This window comes from Lissotriton vulgaris, chromosome 5 (assembly GCF_964263255.1).
Source record: "Lissotriton vulgaris chromosome 5, aLisVul1.2, whole genome shotgun sequence".
Taxonomy (NCBI): Eukaryota; Metazoa; Chordata; class Amphibia; order Caudata; family Salamandridae; genus Lissotriton; species Lissotriton vulgaris.
Window position 1 is genome coordinate 822997008 of NC_141693.1, and position 21863 is coordinate 823018870.

Consider the following 21863-nt stretch of genomic DNA (forward strand, 5'->3'; position numbering starts at 1 on the left):
AATCCGCCTTTGATATTTGTCTGAGTGAATCAGCTGCTCCAGGCACTGTTTTATCCTCTTTTAAAATGATACTGATATGGTAAGAGAGTCCTTGCTAAGGCAGAAATGCAATAAGGGCAATCCCGGGGCTGGTTCAACTCAGGGTGTACCTCATCATACTCTAGGCTAAAAGACGTTCTACATGAGATCCTGAGAAATCTCGATACAGTAAGGCAGGCTAGAATAGACTATAAGAGAGCAATCAAAAATAGGAAAAATATTCTGAAGAATGCGGCTTGGGAGGCCCTAAACAAAGCATCCTTACAGAGGGATGGCACAGCATTCTGGAAGGTGGTGAAAGCGCCTTACTTGACTGCTGTGCGAGGACCGTCCATTGAAATTGCCATTACTGAAGAACAATGGATTAAACATTTCTCCAAACTATGTAATGGCGAGGCTAATCACGATGTGATGGGTAGTAACGGTGAAGAGGATAACATTTTGGTACCATTGTTTCCACACTTAGAACTACAGTTTACCTTGGAAGAGGTAAACCTGGCGCTTTCCGCAAGCCAGGGTGGAAAGGCTCCTGGCCCAGATGGGGTACCTGTCGATTTAAACAAGTCAAATATCCACCTGTGGGCCTCTATAATTGTCCAGGTAATTGCTGTTGGTGTCATACTCCGTTTATATCTATCTGGGTGGAATACACTATAGTCCTGATTTTCACAAAGGGGACCTGCAGGACCCAGAATGCTACAGACCCATATCCTTGCTGGATGCTATGACAAAAATAATAGGACGTATATTATTAGAATGCTTACAGGACTGGGCTGAGGATAATTCGGTTTTGTCCGACTTAAAATATAGTTTCTGTTTACGCTTGGGAACGGTAGAGCAGAGCTTGAATCTTTCAATATTAGTGGGGAAATACACTAGGGCGAAACAGAGAAAGTTGTTTTTAGCTTTTGTGGACCTCACATCAGCCTTTGACTGCATGAGCCATAGTAAACTTGGTTAACATTGGAAGATATGGGGGTTGATGTACAGATTATTTATGTTTTGAAGTGTTTTTATACAGACCCTCCAGGATATCGCGATTTTGCGATTTGCCGCGAAATCGGCACTTTTGTAAAAGTGCCGCGATTTTTACAACAGTGCCCGCGAAATCTGCACTTTTGTAGAAATCGCTGCATTTTTACTAAAGCCTCTATATCCTGGGGGGTATTAGGAGCAGACGGGCAGACGGCTCTGTATGTAAATAGCGGTTATCAGGCTGATGAGGTGCGAACACGCCACTCTGTTGTTTTCCTTATTTACAAAGCCCCCCTACATTCTGTATAATGGCGGCCTGGCTTGCTTTGTTTACATAGTTGTGCTGTATTCAGAACGGCTAATTAGACCTGAGTGGGACAGTAGACGACGACACCTCCAATTCACAACTGCGGTGCAGTGAAACTATATACAGGCAAGCAGTGTTTATTACGCCAATTGCGTGACCCGGGTGTAAACAGCGTGGAGACAATAGGGCATATCAATACAATGGCACAATCAGTAGACAATGAGTAAATAACACAGCAACTGCAGAGTGGATGTTGGGAAGTATGAACGGGCCAGGGAAAAAGCAATAGGGTGGTGAGTCAGAGTGGGAGCTAGGGAGCCATGGGATAAACCAGCCATGTGGAGACCACCCTGTGAGGTGGCGAGGGACTGGCAAAGAAAGAGCTAGTGCGAATCAGGATGGAAGCACAGGGCAGGAGAAAGAGTGGGGTGGGTAAACAGGCTGGGGAAGGGAGTGACATCAGGTAAAGCAGAGAGTGCAGTACTCAGTGCCAGTAGATTGCACAGTGCCCTAATGTTTACTGCCAGTGCTTGTGTTCACTCCAACCAAGTTTCTGTAGCACGTAGTAACACAAATGTGACCCTACTCTGAAATTTGTTGGGCAGAGTTTAAAACTACTACACACGTTGGCCCTGTGTGGTTGCAGGTCGAAGCTGTGAAGGAGGACTTTATTTAATACTCAAGACTCGATTACAAGGTAAACTTAGTAGCATCTGCCAACTCCCCCGTGGAGTTACTGATGTCAAGGGGTAACTGCATGTGGGAGGGACGCTGGGAGTCTCCTTATAAATCAGACATTAACCAGGAGGGTCACTAAGTCTGGTCCAGAGACCCTGGTTAATCCTTATTTTGACCTGGTGTTTCACCCCAAAACTCGCACCTGCTTTTGGTAGGTTGAGTTTCTGGGAGAAACCATGGAGTTACGCACCTCACCCCTTTATCTTACTCCTTCAGGGTGTTTTTAATCTCTACTTTCTCTCTTCCTGTTTTTCCACCATCCTCTTCCTTCCTCTTTCCCCTTTTGCTGCATTTTCCCTTCTGCTTCTCAGCCACAGTCTGATGAATGAAAAAAAAAGTAATTGCCCCCAAAACTGAGTGCGGGTGAGTCCCACCTGAAACCACAGACTCAAATTAAGCACTGCTTGAGCGTGTGGCATGTCCTGGACTATTAGCCAAGAAGAAAGAAAAAAATGCTTTGGCTTGTACTGCATGTTCATTAAATCTTCACTTAGAATTACTCCTATGATATCAGGATCCAAAATTAACTCACTTAACATAATATGCCATTATTGTTTTCAGTTAACTAAGTGTGCTTACCAGTAATGTGCAAACTAAATCTCTGGGGCGCAAACAGAGAACTAATGTAAAAGCAATGTTTCCTATGCTACAATGGGATTTTAAAAGGAAGAAAGAAGAAAATACACAAAAGAAAGACCTCTCCTTGTGTTATGTGACTGGAGATGGTATGGACCTAATGAGCCGATAGGCCCTGAGTTTCCGAAGAACAATGGCTACAATCTCCCTCTGACTCTTACACACTGAATAAACCAAATATACATAGCTTTATGTTGTTAAATAACTAAAAAAACTAAGATATCTGTGTTTGTTGTAGGAAAAATGGCCAAATAAAATGCCGCAAAATTGCTGCAAAATTTCCATTTTTGTGCCACTAAATTTCCATTTTTGTGCCGCTAAATTTGCTAATTCATGCCGCTATATCCTGGGGAGTCTGTTTATACTGATGTAAAGGCTTGAGTACATTATGGCTTACAGGGAGAGTGCTCAGCCCCGTTTCTAATCAGAAGAGGGGTCAGGTAAGGATGTGTCCTGGTCCCTTTTCTTTTTAATCTTTATATCAATGGTCTGGGCGAGGCATTCCTGAAAGGTAATCAAGACTTTCCTCAAGTAGCCGAACGTTCAATACCAGCATTATTATACGCAGATGATGCGGTATTGATGTCCAGCACAGACGTAGGCCTTCAGAGGACTTTAGTTTCTTTCGCTAGTTTTATGGAAGAGCTTAGGCTGAGAGTAAACATTTCAAAGACCTTCATTATGCTGTGTGGACGCAATATCAAGAAGACTAGGGATACGTTTGTGGCAGGGCAGAAGATAGGGGTCGCTAAGCGATTTTCGTATCTTAGAATTCTCTTTGACCAAAATGATACCTGGGCACAAGACGTCTCAGGAAAAAAATTAGGGTTAATAAGATCAGTAAATGCATAGACCAACTTTGCTAAGAAACTAGGTAGGGGCCCACCAGTGAAATTGATTAAGATTTATAAAGCAGAGTGTGTCTCCTCTGCGATTTATGGGGCAAGGGTTTGGGGACTTGCCGATCTGCTTCCAATTCAAAGGGCAGAAAATCTCTTTCTAAGATATATTTTATCCGTCCCAAACAGCACCTCATCAACCATTTGTCATGCAGAGTTGGGTCTTCCCTTTATATCTGATCTAAAAAAACTAGAACCAGTCCTTTTATGGCACAGGCTCTGGACTATGGAAGAAACAATGTTAAATCAAGATAGGCAGACTGACACTATAAGATTCCATGGCTGAGATATGTCAGGAACTTTTTACAAGTTCTAGGCCACTTAGAATATTTTATCAATCCAAAAACTATGAACATAACGAGGAAGGAACTAAAAAGGGAGGCTCTGAGGCACCTGGACATGATTAGAATATCCTCAGAGATTACAAAGCCGACTGTTATGCACAATCAATTGATTTTAACCACTTTTAACATCCAACCCTATTTAACATTTGTACAAGGTGTTTACAATAGATTTTTATTGACTAGATTTAGGCTGGGCGAATAAAGCTCTCTTTGACTTTGAAGTCGAAAAAATGTAATGAATTTTAATATTAATACCTATGCAGTGTTACTTTAAGTCCCACCTCCATTATTTCGAAGGGAGTGTATTCCAGTTTCTGTGAGTGGTCATACATGATGCTAAACATTTTTCAAGGCTTACCTGGAGTACATTTACAACTCTTTTGGGACCATTTTGGCTATGATAGCTTTAGAAGAGCAGTTTCTCAATAACAACAGGCTTACTATTGTATAGGTGCATGATGTTTTGCCATATCTTTACCTAAACATCTTCTTACCCCTCCATAAACCTCTCCCATTATGGGGTCGATTCCGATTCGGGAAAGAAAGCCATACAATTTGTATCCGGAGCCCTCTCCGTACGAATCGTACCCGTCCGTCCGAGTAATAAAGTTTGATCTGTATTTTGTGAATCCATACGAATCGTCGCGATCCGTACGTATTGCAAGGCTGAGACCGTGAACCGTACAACTCGTACACATACCGTACGACTCCTACACATGCCGTACGACCCGACGAGTACGATCCGGACCAGGGTATGAGGACGCGATTCGTACGATCCACGTCAGGTAAGGGCGAGTCGTACGGAAAAGCACACAAACACATATGCACCGTACGGTCTGTACACCCCATGATCGCAGGGGTACGCACCGTACCCCTGCGATCATGGGGTGTACGAGCCGTACCCCCATTGTACGATTGGTATACGAGTCGTACCCCCATTGTACGATCGGTGTACAAGTCGTACCCACATTGTACGATTGGTGTGCGAGCCGTACCCCTATTGTACGATCGGTGTACGAGCCGTACCCCCATTGTACGATCGGTGTACGAGGCGTACCCCTATCGTACATGGGGTACGGCTTGTACACCGATCGTACAATGGGGGTACGACTCGTACACCCCATGATCGCAGGGGTACGGTGCGTACCCCTGCGATCATGGGGGGTACGCACCATACCTGGGGGGGCCGTTCTGTACCTGTTTCGGTGCGAACTCTGCTTTTACGGCTGTTTTCAGCTCCCGTAGAAAAAGGGTCGTACGGTGCATATCCAAAACGTATCGTACTTGCTGGGTCGTAAAAACCAGCCGCGAACCGTACAGATGTCGCGTACAGCGGGTTCCGAGGGAGAATCGTACAGAGATTAGAGTCGTACGGTGTCTTGTACGACTCGTACGGAGTACTGCTCCTGGTACGAATCGTACTTCGTCGTACGTACGGGGGACGTTGCAGGGTACAATTCATACGAGGAAAAACGCTTCGAACGGCTATTCGGAGTGGTTTTTCCCGAATCGGAATTGACCCCTATGTGTAAGAATTCCCCATTTTCCGGCCACCACACCCTGTCCCTTTCACATTCACTACAAAAATGTCGACCTAGGTGTGCAGAGACCACCGCACCCGTGGCATAGATCTCTGCATAGTAAAGATAACAGATAAGTAGATGTTGCTGTACGTAGGAAAGTCAACTGCATTTTGTACTAAGTAGTACTTCAGTAGTGGAACTTTATATCATACAAAAAGCAGTTTGTGAATGGGGCCCAATGTCTTGCTATTAGTGCGAGACTATGAGATCTTCCGCCTAATCACTAGTAGAGACCTATACAATGAACAGAGGTTTATGAAAGTACTCATCCTGTCTTGGGACAATATATGCAATCCAGCTGGAGGAGGAATAACACACTGGTTAACATAAATAGTTCATGATGTGCAAGAATTAAACGTGCCATACCTTATCGAAGAGCCCACATTCACAGATGAGCTGCTCTCGAGCTTTGGTGTTGATTGCGATTGTAAACCGCACATGAGGAACCAGCAACTGTAAAAAAGGGTAAACAGAAAAATGGTTTGTATTTTCATTAGAAATGTGCTCAAAAACAGCAAATACTAAATGCATTTACATTGTTTGAGGACGCATTGATCTTTGAAAAGTATGTGCAATTGAACCCTGAAACAATGAGGGAGAACATAGAAGGTGAGGCCGGAAAAGACTGAACATTACAAGACAATATATAGTAATAATAACGGACAGTAAAAGGGTCGCTGAAGGATGTAACACACGATTTTTCAACCTCCCCCAGGTCGATTTTTCTAGGAAAAATAATACAGTAATTAGAAGTACAAAGAATAAACAGACTTTACTGGGAAAATACCGATCCCCTGTGCTCTTGTCAAATGTTATTGAGTTTACAGTTCATAAATTAGAATAATCCTCTCCGGCTGTCGGAAGGTTTAGAGAGGTGTATCATAACTAAAAAGGTAGAGAGAGAGAGAACGTTTTCCCTAGACCCTACAGCTTACAAAGTAGTTCCTTTGTTTTACAGCTTTTAAACACAAAAACATATGCACATCAGCAGTAGGAGCTAGGGATTTTATGTGTGAGCTCCTTGTCTGCACAGCTATTTTTAGATCCCCTAATGATTGCTGCAGCCCAGATGATGTGCAAAAGTAGCGATTAATCCCATCTTGCTAGCAATGCCAGTAAACACTACACCACCTCTTATGAAAAGGCCTCTTTTATCCTTCTACAAGCTATGCGTCCCCTTACAGCCCCTCACCTCACTCTAAATCCGCTAATGGTGAAGAACCTTCACCTTCCTCCTCTCACACTGGTGGTGCGTCCCAGTCGCCCACAAGAGAAGCTCCAAGCTCCAGTAGGCAGTTCAGGTTTCTCACGGACACCATAGACCGCTCAACATTCGGTCTCATATTCTATTTGATGTCACTCTGAAACCCTCTGTGAAAAACATTCCTGCTGTTCAAATGCATCCATCTATAAATCATGGGATTCTGTAATCCCTGATAAAAGCCAGTCTCAATTTTTTTCATAATTCGCAACTTTTGATGCACCCAGCCACCCATTATAAAGACATAGCTGGCTAGGTTTCAGATTGCTTAAGTGTAACATTTTCATATTTCAGTGTAATTATGAGTGACATTTCGATGACTATGAGTGACACTTTCGCGCAAGCAAAATCAAGCAATGAAAATGAGGGAAGCATATATAAATATCAGAAATTACACACATTTGAGCAACGAGAAACTCTAAGAAGATCTTTAAACTGCTGCAATTGACCTATGGCTTTGCTGTTACTCACTATTGGTGACTGCTGTAATTTCTACTGTAATGCTCTTTGTCTATCATATATGGCCCAACACTATCGTGTAGTACCAATCATTTATGTGCCTTATAACATCGATTTAATTCCTAAAGCACTCTAACATCTTTCGGTCGCTCTCTCACCAACAGTTCATTTGCTTAATAGTTATGCTCATACCAATGTAGGGTGTCAGGGCACTTCACATCAGACACACATTATACCAACACGATGACTCTTTTGTGGGTACTACAGTCTAGCAAATGTTATTAGTAGCACATCTCTTTGACAGCAACTGAAGTGTTTAATATAGGTAGTTCATTTATCAAGCAAGCAATAATGTGGGGTGAAACTGAAGTGCTTTGCAGTGTTCACAACCATTCTGTCTTTCAATTTCGATTATCCTGCTGGCCTGAGCTCCCAGTTGCTAATTATATATTTGTGCTCGGATATCTTGCAGTACACCAGACAGAATGGTTGAGAACACTGCAAAGCACTGGGGGCGAAATTGGAAAAAATCCTGCAGTGTCACCTGTGAGCTTAGTACTAACACAAGCAGGCACTGACTGAAGGCTGCAGCTGTGCCTGACCATGCGCTGCCATTCATTCGGTAAATCACACAGGCTGGTGGCACTTACTTTGGCAGTAGTAGTCACAATGTCCGGAAGAGTGTGGCGCTCTAACAATTGCTTGACATGCCACGCCGTCGCTCTGTAAGGCAGTGGCTGCAGGATCACTTAGGCCTCAAGCCACTGGGCTCGCGGTAATTTGGGTTTGCCGGCCGCCTCAATTATAGTCACCCTCCAGGCTCAGCAGACCAGTGAGTCACGGGGCTGGGCTGTCCAGTCACGGTGACACGCAGACTGTCCTGGCGGCTGCTGCAACCTGGTGGTGGGTCACTTACTCTTCTCGGGCTCCCTTAGGTCTCTGGCATTATTGAATTGAGGAGGCTGATAGCGCACGGCGGCACCGGTGAGAGTTGTGCTTGTGCTTGTGGCAGGCAGCGCGACAGTGCAAGTGCCATATTTTAATAAATTTGTCGCGCAAAACACTGACCAGCTGGCACTCGACTGTCCACTTACTTATTGTTGACTGACCTGCTGCTGCCCAGCCACGATTGTGCAGCACAGACACTGCCTACTGCCATACTGCCAGTGCTGTCTTCATCCACTCTGAGGCAGTCTGAGCTCAGGTCAGCTGAGCTGCTCATGATGCGGACGGATGGTCGGGACCCCCCCCTGCGGCCGGCCCGGCCTGCCTGGTGGCGCCATGATGAGAGGCTGTGAGAGTGAGCAACTGAGGCAGCCTGCACGCTCACTCAGATTCCCCCGCCGACCGTACTAACTTCCTGTTCCTGGCAGCCGGACGTGACACAGGAGTACCGCACATCCGGATTTAATCCCGGCCCCCTGGTGACACGTCGGTGATCATCATTAGCTGCACGGTATCGGGACTGGCAGACAGAAGTGCAGAACTCGATACATTTGTAGCGCCGGCTGTCAGAGAGCTGCGCAGCCTGCTGCTGTTAACTGTTTGGGACACAGGCGGCACCTCGAGCAGCAGAGAGAGCCACGGTGACGGGCACAGTGACAGGCGCAGTTGGCTCGCCTGGCAGGTGCAAAATGCGTGACATTTCATTTCAGTGGGGTGATGCGGGTCACCGCACTGAAATGCGTGGGCATCACACGTGTTGCGTGACGCTTGGCAGGACTGTAAAGAAAAGATATCGAGACTGAACTGGCTGGTCAGGTCACAGAGCATAATTGCTATTTAAAGCAATGAAAAACGGACTGTTACTTTTCTTTCTTCTGCTCTATTTTTTTTAGCAGAGAGAACATTTTATTTTTGGCACTCCTTAGATAGAGAAAAGCTAGAATGTTTCTGCATGTTTCTACACATTCCGAGCTACTGCAGCTTTTTTTTGGACTTGTATTATCCTTTTGAGGCTGCGCCTAGCAGCAGTGCTCATGCGCTGCTCGATCTGCGCGACTGCTGTAGTAGAGTACGGGAGAGAAGCCGCGCCCACTCCCTCGCCCATATTTTTCATTGGCTTGTGTCATTGTCTTCCGTAAATGCGGTCTTTGGATTAGTTAATAGACTTGTCAGTCCCCCCTTAGTACAGCCTTGCCTTCGGTTGTTACACAGGACCTGTTATTTAAACGATTGACTTTATTGAGTTTCTCTTACTGCAGGCTAGACATGCGCTGCTTCAGCTGAAACCACTTGTGTTTTTTCAAGCAGCACGGCCGCCCCATAGTATGGGCGCCTGCTTTCAATCACTTTAACCCAGCATTATCTGTTTCAACCCCCCCAAGTAAAATGGATTTAGAAATGATTAGCAAGTTAAGGCATGTTAATTCTACAACAGCAGATCTGTATTGCATGTCATCTGTACAAAAGCCACCTGACGGGTTGTTTTCAAAAGCCTACTTTATTAACAACAACACCACCACCATTAACACCACCACCACCAATACCAGCACCACCACTACTACCAATGCCCTCACCTCCACCACAATTACCCCCACCACTACCAATAGCACTTCCACCAATACCACCACCACCAATAGCACCACAACCAATACCACCACCACCAATACCACCACCACCACCACAAAAATCACCACCACCAATACCACCACCAACAATCACCAATACCACTGCCAATACCACTGTCAATACCACCACCACAAATACCACCACCAATACCATCAATATCACCACCACCAATACCACCAAAACCACCACCACCACCACTGCCAATACCACCACCACGACGAATACCACCACCACCAATACCACTGCCACCACCTCCACCTCCACCAATACCACCACCAAAAATACCATATTCACAAACGAATACCACCACCACCAATACCCTCACCCCCACCAATACCAAAGCCAATACAATATCACCACCAGCAATAGCACCAATACCAACACCACTACTAGCACCCATACCAGTACCACCTCCACCAATACCAACACCACCAATACCAATACAACCAATACTAATACCACCTCCAACACCACCATCACAAATACCAATACCACCACTGGTAATACCACCACCACCACCAATACTGATACCACCACCAGTACCACTACCAATACCAACACCAATACCACCACCAATATCACCACCACCACCACCACCGTCACCACCAATGCCAGCAATACCACCACCAATACCACCACCACCACCAATACCACCACCAATACCACCGCCAATACCATCACCACCACAAATACCAATATGACCACCACCAATACCACCAACAGTACCACCACCACCAATAACACCACCAATACCACCACCAATACAAATATCACCACCAATACCATCACCACCAACACCAATACCACCATCACCAATACAACCACCACCAATACTACCACCAAAAATATCACCTTCACCCACAATTTCATCACCACCACCAAAACCACCATCACCACCAATACCACCACCAATACTCCCACCCCCACGAGTACCACCACAACCAATACCACTGCCAATACAATACCACCACCACCAGTACCACCACCAACTATACCACCACTGCCAAAACCAATAAAACCACCAATACCAAAACAACCATCAATACCACCACCACAAATACCACCAATACCAATACCACCAATACTAATACCACCACCAATACTGATTTCACCACCACCACAGTACCACCACCAATATCACCACCAATCCCACCACTAATACCACCACCAATACCACCACCAATGCCAATACCAATACCACCACCTGTAATAACACCACCACCAATACCAATGCCACTGCAAAATACCAATACCACCTCCACCAATACCACCACCAGTACCACCACCATAAATACCACCTCCACCAATACCACCAATACTACAACCAATACTGCCACCACCACTAATACCACCAGTACCACCAATATCAATATCACCAATACCATCACCACCAATACCACCACCACCACCAATACCACCACCACATCCATTACCACCACCAATACCACCACCACCAATACTACCACCACCAATACCATCCCCAATACCAATACCACCACCAGTACCACCTCTACCAACACCACCACCAATGCCGCCACCACCACCAATGCCACCATCTCCACCAATGCCACCTAAACCAATGCCACCACCACCAATATCACCAGTACCACCACCAATATCAATACCACCACCACCAATAACATGGCCACCAACACCACCTATATCAGTACCACCACCACCAATATAACCACCACCAATACCACCACCACCACCATCACCACCAATACCAGTACCACCAATACCACTACTACCAATAACACCACCACCAATACCACCATCAATGCCACCACCAATCCCACCACCTATCCCACTACAAATACCACCACCAATACCAATTCCACTGCCAATACCACCACCAGTACCACCACCACCAATACCACCACCACCACCACCACCAATACCATCACCAATAATACCACCTCCACCAATAGCACCACCAGCACCAATGCCACCAATACTACCACCATTACTGCCACCACCACTAATACCACCACCAATACCACCACCACCAATACCACCACCAATACCACTACCACCAATACCACCACCAATACCAGCACCACCAATCCCAATATCACCAATACCACTACCACCAAAGCCACCAAAACCAATACCACCACCACCAATACCATGACCACCAATACCACCACCAATACCGGTACCACCACCGCCAAAACCAGTACCACCACAGCCAAAACCAGTACTACCACCACCACCACCAATACCACCACCAACACCAATACCACCACCTTTACCACCAATACCAGTACCACTTCTGCTAATACCAGTGCCACCACCACCAATACCTCAACCACCACTACCAATGCCACCACTACCAATACCAATACCACCACCTCAGTGCCTCTCGCACACTAGAAATAGCCGGGGCATTGTATGAGGCTGGAGCTGCCACCGAGACCATCCCTCCCTCCGTGCCTGCCATAAAGCAGAGCCCGCCCTGCACCCGGAGGTGAAGCCAGGGCCCTACTACAGCTGGAGTGTTTTTTATTTGGACAAAGATAGCAATGACATTACGCAATACCACACTGCACACTCAAATAACGAGAGGGCAGGCAATAGTACCCCCCGCTCTTCCTCCTGAGCCGTGACAGTGTCATGACAGAGCAGAAGGTGTTGGAGCACTTTGTTAGTGTTTATACCTCAGATTATATGTAACTCTCACTTCACACTTTGTGTCTGTGTAATTTACAACACTTACACATCTTCTTCATGGCACTATTTATCACTACTTTAAAGACGTCGCAGTCCAGTGTCTTCCTCTGATATTTATAATCTAACAAGCGGTCGAGAAGGCTTTTTTATTGCAATGCAATAGGTGAAGCATTTGCGAGAGTTTAAGCTATTAACATTGCAAATGACAATGCCTTTTATTTATGTTTTAAATCCTAAAACATAAATAAAAGGCATTTTTCATTTACAATGCCAATAGCTCAAACTCGCATAAATGCGAGATCTATTGCAGTGCAAACTCTTGTTCTAATATCTGTTTCCAACAAATATTTAACAGGTTTTTGAAATGTTCAATTTTGCAATAAAGGTTATATTTTTGCTCTTCTTGTGTAGCAGGGTTCTGTTAATTCTGGCATAGAGGGCGTTGCCGTAGTCCAGTCTGCTGGTAATGAGTGCGTGGGTGACGGTCTTTCTGCATTCAGGGGGGATCCACTTGAAGGTGATGCAGAGGGAGTTGAAGCAGTTGGAGGCAACAGCGTTGATCTGGTGAGTCATGGTGAGGGAGGTGTCTAGGGTGATGCTGAGGTTTCGGGCATGGTCTGTTGAAGTGGGTGGGTTTCCAAGGGCGGAAGGTCACCAGTTGTTATCCCAGGCGGTGGAGGAGGGTCCAAGGACGAGGACCTCTGTCTTCTCTGAGTTGAGCTTCAGGCAGCTATTGTTCATCCAGGCTGCAACGTCCTTCATTCCTTCCTGGAGGCAGAGTCTGGTGTCTTCGGGATTTTTCATGAGGGAGAGGATGAGCTGGGTGTCATCGACGTAGGATACTATGCTGAGCCCATGCTGTCTGACGATTGCGATGAAGGGGGCCATGTAGATCATGAAGAGCGTGGGGGTGAGCGAGGATCCTTAGGGTACTCCACAATTGATCTCTGTGAGTTCGAAGAGGAAGGGAGGGCAGTCTGTTCCTTTGGGTTCTGCCAGAGAGAAAGGAGCAGATCCAGTCGAGGGCTGTTCCTCATATACCGTCATCGTGGAGTCTGACTGCAAGCGTGTGGTGTGAGAAGGTGTCAAAGGCTGCAGAGAGGTCTAGTAGGATGACAGCAACAGTGTAGCCTTGGTCAAGTAGCATGCGGATGTCATTTATGGTGGCGAGGAAGGCGGTCTCAGTGCTGTGGTTGCTGTGAAATCCAGACTGGGAGGAATCGAGTATGGCGTCCTCTTCAATGAAGGTGGTCAGCTGGTTGTTGACGAATCTCTTGGTGACTTTAACTGTGAAGAGAAGGAGAGAGATGGGCCGGTAGTTTTTCAGGTCTGTCGGGTCTGCCGAGGGTTTGTTGGGGAGGGGCTTGACCTCTGCCCCCTTTCAGTCATCTGGGAAGATGCCGGATTCGAGGGAGGCGTTAATGGTTCAGCCTAGTTCATGCTATGGCAGTGGCGGCTCTGTGGTAGATGGGCGATGGGCTGGGGTTCATGGGGGCTTCTGAGTGGGTGTTCTTCATGGTCGTGGTGGTGTCTTCAATGGTTGGAGGTTTCCAGGTGGTGATGGTCGGCTGGTTGTCGGTGGTGGAGAGGGAGTCTGGAGTCTTAGAGGGCCTTGATTTTCCAGTGGAAGTAGGAGCTGAGCTTGTTGAGAAGTCCTGGTATGGTGTAACATCCGTGGCTTTGGAGAACTGCTGTATGACGTTGAAGAGTTTGTTTGCGTTACTGGCACTGATGAGGATTTTGTTCTTGATAAAGGTCTGCTTGGTGGATCTTATGCGCTCGCTGGTGGTATTCATTGCTGTAGGTGTTCTGGTCTTTGGTGGTTTTCCTGTTCCGCCATAGTTTCTCAAGGCATCTGCAGGAGCACCTGGCTTCTTAAAGTACGGTGGTGAACCAGGCGGCCTTCAGGGGGCATTGTTTGCCCTGGTGGCGGAGAGGTGCGAGCTTCTCTGCGCAACTGGAGATCCAGAAGTGTAGTTCTTTGGCTGTTGAGTTGGCGTTGGTCGGGGCGGAGGGGGGGTCATGGAGGAGGGTGGTGTTTAGGTGTTCCTCTGTGATCATGCTCCAGTTCCCTGGTGGCGGGAGCAGGGCGGGTTTGGGTGCGGTTGAAGGTGAAGTGTACACAGTGGTGGTCAGTCCAGAGGGGCTGCGTGGTGTGGCTGAAGTGGATGTTTGTCCCTTCTGCGAAGATGGGGTTGAGGGTGTGTCTGGCTCTGTGGGTAGGGGTGGTGATGAGCTGCTTCAGTCCGAAGTTGGCGAAGTTGTCAAGGAGGGTGGTAGAGTCAGGGTCGCTGTGGTTGTCGAGGTGGAAGTTGAGGTCTCCGACGAGAATGTAGTCCGTGGAGGCGATTGCGTGGGGTGCAACGAGGTCGGCAATGGTGGTGGCGAAAGAGGCGTGAGGTCCAGGGGTCTGTAGACGAGGGTCCCATGCAGCGTGGTTCTGGTATTGGTTTGGATCTGGAAGTGGAGGTGTTCTGTGTTGGAGAGGGGGTCGCTTGTGCTGAAGGTGGAGAGTCGGAGGGAGCTCTTGTGTGGGATGGTGAGTCCTCAACCTGGGGGTAGTAGTGGTCTTTTCTTTGGATCTTGTATCCGTCAGGGATGGCGGTGGCGATTGCAGGGGCAGAGGTGGCGTTGGTCCATGTTTCAGTGAAGACGGCGACGTCTTGGAGAGGGTGTCGAGCAGGTCCCAGACTGGGAGCCTTTTTCTCTTAGTTGTCGAGTAAAGTATGGTGTGCAGCGTGTCAGGGTCCATTAGATATCTCTCAAGGGTGTAGGTCGGGTCACCCCGTTCTCCATACCACCACTCATTCAGTATCAATAAATGAGAGGCTTGATAGTAGGACAAAATGTCCGACGTCGCTAAACCGCCACAATACGTATAGAGGAAACATGTGCGGAGTGCAACTTTTGCCACGCCCCCCGCCCAGAGAAACTGATTGAGTGCCGAATTTACCTGTTTGAACCACTGCGGTGGAATAGGGTATGGGTGATTTTGTAGTTGGTATAATAAACGTGGGAGGGCCACCATTTTAAATATGGCTGATCGGCCGTAAACGTTTAAGGGCATGCGGGACCATGTGGCCATGTCTGATCGGACCCGATCCCACACAGGTACTACGTTGCGTGTCCAAGAAATCCCACGCAGGTCTGTTAGGAAAACCCCTAGGTATTTAAGGCCTCCCGTTGCCTCTTGCAATCGGTCGCCCAGGGCCCCAGGCCCCGGCGCTCACCCAGCACCCACAGCACAGACTTACGTAAATTCAAGTGGAGGCCCGAAACCTCCCCAAATATTCGCATAATGTCAAGGATCCGCGGGCCGGATCTATTCAGGTCCGTAAGGAAAAATAGAACGTCTTCCACATAGAGTGCGATTCTATTGGAAGGCCCCTCCTTCCATTCGATACCTCGCAACTGTGCATCCACTCGCACCCACGCCACCAGCGGTTCCATGGCCAGGGCGAATAAGTATGGCGACAGGGGGCATCCTTGTCTGGTGCCCCGACCTATGGGGAAGGGGGCAGACACCGCCCCAGCCACTCTCACCAACGCCGTTAGGTCCGTATACAATAGCTGCAAATATGATAGGAAGTGGGGCCCGAGATTTAGGCGGGACAGGAGTGTGCGGAGGTAAACCCAGCTTACTGAGTCGAAGGCCCTATCTATATCGGCCAGTAGAAGCGCCGCAGGAATCTCCGCTGCTCGGGCTGCTTCGACCACCACCTGTGCACATCGAATATTGTGTCTCGTTGCTCTATGGGGCATAAATCCGGCTTGGTCCGGGTGGATTAGATCTGTTATGTACGGGAGTAGACGGTTGGCCAGTGCTTTTGACTTTGGTGTTCAATAATGATATCGGTCTATAGGACTCATGTTGTTCAGGGGACCTACCCGGCTTACAGAAGACCACTATTTCAGCATGTCGCCAGTTCTTCGGGAGTCGGCCACACTCCATGGCCGCCTCCAGCGCTCTTCTGTAGTATGTTCCTACTCTGAGTCACCAGCCACAGCTGTTTAGCCTCATCTAATTGCAAGGAGGCATACGATTGCTGCATCAATAGTAACTGACCCACATCTTCCACACCCCCTCTAGTATTACATTTTTCTTCCTGGTCCCTGACCCAATTTGCAGCCTCCACTATGTCTTCTCTACGTGTCTTACGAGCAGCCGCACACCAAGCGATGTCTACCCCGCGGAGCGTGGGTTTCAGGGCCTCCCACAGGGTAATGTCGTCAGTGTCCAACCTGTCGTTATTGCTCCAGTAGAGAGCAATGGCCTCCCTCATGTGCGTCTGGTAGGTGTCTAGTTGCAAGTGCCATGTGGATAGACGCCTATCCACGGAATGGCCGTCGTCTTTTACAAGAAGTAAGTCAATCGCAATTGGGGAGTGATCTGACAGGGCGCGCGGCAGTATAAAAGTGGAGTTCACCATCCCAACCCAGGAGTGGGGGACAAACAAGTAATCGATCCTGGAGAAGGACCCGTGTACTGCCGAGACATATGTAAACTCACGACTTTGGGTGTGTTGGTGTCACCATGCTTCAACCGATCCCATCCCTCTCACCATGCCATGCAATTTAGTAGGTGCGTCCGACGGCACGTCTCCCCCCAGCCTGTGGCGATCCATTCGTGCATTCATCACATCGTTCCAGTCACCACCCACTACTGCCAGAGCTTGTAGTATCTCGGCCCATACATCAAACAACTTTTCAATAAGAGCACCTTGTAGTGGAGGTGGGGCATATACACTACCAAGGACTACCGTCTCAGTGCCTATCTTGCCCTGGACAAATACGTATCTGCCCTGTGCATCAACCCATTGAGCCTCATGAACATAGGACAATCTGTGGTGTACTAGGACAGCCACTCCCTGAGATCCCCTTATAAAACCAGAGTGAAATACCTGCTGATATCCGTAGCGCTGTAGACTAGGAGTCTTGGTACCCATGAGGTGAGTCTCTTGTAGCAATAGCACATCAGCTTTCTCTTTCTTACCCTGTCGCAGGACTGCGCCCCGCTTTATCCTATCTAGCATTCCCCGTACATTCCAGCTCACAACACGCATCAATGCCCTCTGAGGGCCTGTCTCGGGAGTATCAACCGCCATCTATAAGCAGAAAGAGGAATGGCCCAGGTGTCAGAGACCACACACACATATCATGTTTCCATAGGACTTGAAAGAACACTGTGCAGATGAAAGCAACCCCCCCTTCCCCTCCCCAACTACCCCCGCTACCTCCCCATTCCTAACTACCCCCAAAACTCCCCCACCTCCCCCCACCCTATACCTCAGCAACATTGAAGTACCTGTCGCGGTATAGATCGTCTCCGGCCCCCAACGGGAGGTCAGAGACCCACTATCCCAATGGATCCCCATGAACTACCCACTTAGTCCCAACTTACCCCCCACTAAAAAGCTCCTCTGAACTGAGGGGTCGCGTCCGCCCTCCCTTTGTCGTCCCCCAGCCCGCGTCCCATAGTCACAAAATTACTTGTTCATCAGGAGTCTTAGGTAATAAATTGCAAAAGTCATCGTCGCCCAGGAGGTGTCCAGTCCCCTCCCCGGGCCCTTGTCTGAAGGCCGCCACACATCTTTGGGGCTCATGATTCCGGATTTTGAGAGTCTGTAGCTTCAGTGGCCTCTGCCGCCCCATCGTCTGGGGGAGGGTTCTTCTTAGATCGTGATCTCCAATTGCTCCTGCTTCGCGATCGCCGGGAGGTCCGAGGGGGCCCCGCCGTGGAGGATGAGTCTCGACCCTGAGGAGTATTTACTCTGATCCGGACTGTCTCATCTGTCCCGGCAAAGACTTCTTCCGGAGTATTAAAGAATTGGGTCCGGGACTGAAAGACCACTCGCAGACGGGCCGGGTAAAGCAAAGCATACTGGATATTTAGGCCCCTCAGGCGCGCCTTGGCCGCGGTAAAAGATTGGCGTTGTTGCTGTTCCAGCCTGGTGTAATCCGGGAATATCAGGATTTTGTGGTTATCAAATAATAGGGGCTCCTTTGTGCGCGCCTGTCGCAGGATCGTGTTGCGATCGTGGTAATTGAGCAGCTTGGCTATCACCGGCCGAGGGCGAGCTCCCACCGGCGGCTTTTGGACCAGTGCTCGGTGCACGTGTTCTATAATAAAACAGCGCGAAAGGGACTCCGGAGGGAGCCACCCCTCCAACCAACGGGTCAGAAAGGCTTCCATATTGCCCTTCTCACAGCCCTCCGGATATCCCACAAATCTTAGGTTGTTTCTCCGAGCACGCCCTTCTGCATCCCCAGCCCGCAAGGCAAGGCCCCTCTGAATCCCTTCCATGCTGGCCACTTTCTTTTTCAGGGTCGCCACATCGTCCTCCACCCCTGTGATTCTGGTCTCAGTCTCTGTAATGCGGGCCACAGCGTTGCGCGAATCCTGATGCAGCAAAGTAACATTGGCCCCAACTGCCCCTATTTTAGCATCTATCATGTCTCTGGATTGTGTTATCGCTGCCATGAGAGCAGCATTATCCGGGCCGGACACCGGAGGGCCCCCCGATGCTCCGGCACCCCCAGTCGGCCCAGTAAACCTGTCTATTGTACCTTGTTTCGAGGTACCTCCACTGTTGCCACCCCTCGTCATGATGGCCTATGAATATGAGTACAGGGTCCAGGGTGCTATGGGAGTGTAGATCGGGAGATTATTGTCCACTCCTAGGCCAGCCCGTGTGTCCGCCCGCGTTATCTCGTCCCTTTACACTAGTATCACATCAATGTCTCGGTGCCCCCTTCCATCCTTACTAATAATAGACACTCCACGTCTAATCCAGGGGGTATATGGGTCTCACCGTTGTTCAGGTGTCACTCCGAGGGCATCGCCACCACTCCGTCGAGGGCCAGGGGCCTCAATGCGTAGGCAGTCACAGGATCCGCGTGGGGTTGCTCTCCTCCACCTCCGAACACCTCCGTGTCTCCGCCTTTATTCTCCACTCAGGGACCAGTCTTCAGCGCCCAGACCCCTCATCTTGGAGGGTCTCCTCCGCGGTCCTACAACACCGCTGAGAAGGGGGTACACAATGGCGCGCCGTGTAGGAGGCGCTATCTCATCATGGCCGTTTGCCGGGCTCGGCATAAGTCAGCCGCTTCCCCCGTGGTGAGACACAGCCTCCGATAGCTGATTGTGGCAACGGTGTCGTTAACTGCAGCGCACTCTCCACACCGCTCCGTCAACACACTCCGGTTTTCCACTCACGGAAGTGAGGACTCGCCCACTGCTCCGCTCCTGTACCGGCCGCGCTGCACTACCGCCCGGGGATTTTTCAAACTCAAGGTCCCGGCTTCCGTGCGCCAGGAAGGCCTCACCGCTTCGGGGTCTGGGTCCCCGTCAAGCAGGCGTCAAAATCGCTCAGATTGCAGATGGGACACCTCATCCACCTTCCACAGCCAAATACCCCGGTTAGGACGTCTCAGGGTCAGGGAGACGCAGGACATTCGTCGGATAAGTTAACGGCGGGACGGAGCTCACTTAGGCTGCGTCCGCCATGTTCGCCGCCTTAGCCACGCCCAAGATATTTAATTTATTTTAAGTAATTAATTTTATATTATTTAATTTTTCGTAATTTAATTCTGTAGCGGGTTGTGGGTTTATAGTGGAATAGGGTGGGAAGTAATTTAATTATATTAAATTAAATATTTTTTAGCAATTATTAATTATTTTTAATTTAATTTTGCTTTTTAGTTCTGTAGAGGGTTGTGGGATTTTAGGGGAATAGGGTGGGAAGTAATTTAATTGTAATTAATTAAATATTTCTATTTATGTATTGGTATTCATTTTGAATTCATTGTTAATTTTTAATTGGTAATTAATTTTTATTAATTAATGGATAATTATGTTAATTCTATTAATTTATTTTCAGTAGTGGGTTGTGGGTTTATAGGGGAATTATTGATTATTGTATTAATTGTATTAATTTATTTTCTGTAGTAGGTTGTGGGATTATAGGGGAATAGGGTGAGAAGTATTGTAATTGTAATTAATTACATATTAAAAATACTTTTTGTGTATTGATAATTAATTTACTGTTAATTATTAATTGGTAATATTTTGTTATTAATCATTATTTTTTGTTATTGAAAATTAATGAATTAATGAATTATGAATATGTAATCAATTTGTAATCACTAATATTTATTTGTATTTCGAATTAATTATTATATAATAATACATTGGTAATTAATTTTTATTAATGTTTTAGTGGTATTGATATTTAATTTATTTTTATTAATATATCAAATCATTTCTTTCCCTACTGTTAAACTTACTGGAGTGGGAATAGTAATTTTTACCCTCCCGCTATCCAACGCTTTCCCTACTGTTGCACTCTCGGGAGTGGGAATAGTAATTTTTACCCTCCCGCTATTCAATGCTTTCCCTACTGTTGCACTCTCTGGAGTGAGAATAGTAATTTTTACCCCTCCGCTATCCAACACTTTCCCTACTGTTGCACTGTCTGGAGTGGGAATAGTAATTTTTACCCTCTCGCTATCCAATGCTTTCCATAGTGTTGCACTCTCTGGAGTGGGAATAGTATTTTTTACCCCTACGCTATCCAACGCTTTCCCTACTGTTGCACTATCTGGAGTGGGAATAGTAATTTTAACCCTACGCTATCCAACGCTTTTGCTACTGTTGCACTCTCTGGAGTGGGTATAGTAATTTAAACCCTACGCTATCCAACGCTTTTGGTACTGTTGCACTCTCTCGAGTGGGTATAGTAATTTTTACCCTCCCACTTTCCAATGCTTTCCCTACTGTTGCACTCACTGCAGTGGGAATAGTAAATGTTACCCTCCCGCTATCTTACAGTAAAAATATTGTATTTTTTTATTAATATTACGTTACTATATATGTGCATTAAAAAATAAAATTGTATGTTTTTTAACTTAAATTAATTATTTATTAGGTTATTTAAGTATTTTTAAGTATGTTTCAGTTCATTATATTTATTATTTCATTAATTTTAAATTACTTTTAAGACATTTAAAAAAAGAAAAATCGATATTTTGACTAACTAGAAGGCCTATTAGGATGGCGGACGGACGTGTAGGGACCGTCCGCTGGGGCAGCGGTGTTCCCTCCCTCGGAATTGGGAAGTGACCGCCACCCTGGCGGTCACATCCCGTATTGTTAACAATGCGGCGGATGCTGCTTGAAGCAGCATCCCGGCAATGTTAAATATGCATGTTTTCCCTTTGCATGCACAAAGCGGCAGGCACTGCGCGGTGCCTGCCACTTTGTGCATGCAAAGGCAGGGGGGTTCCATAGGTACCCTCCATGTGCACCCCCACCCCCCAACACCCCTGGGGGCCCGCAACAGCCCCCAAATACAAAAGACCACATGCTTTTCCACGGCA

The 21863-nt window shown here is 47.5% G+C and overlaps 1 protein-coding gene across 3 annotated transcripts in view; it reads right to left on the reverse strand.

The window, feature by feature from the left end:
* Positions 1-21863, reverse strand: part of LOC147711650 (polyunsaturated fatty acid 5-lipoxygenase-like) — an 836408-nt gene that overhangs the window by 251055 nt on the left and 563490 nt on the right. For all 3 annotated transcript variants that reach the window (XR_015295955.1, XR_015295954.1, XM_086922316.1), the window contains exon 9: positions 5888-5974. Coding sequence is in view for 1 of the 3 variants with exons in the window: in XM_086922316.1 (XP_086778442.1) it covers positions 5888-5974 (87 nt within the window). In the remaining 2 variants the exon portion in view is untranslated. The remainder of the gene's footprint in view (positions 1-5887; positions 5975-21863) is intronic.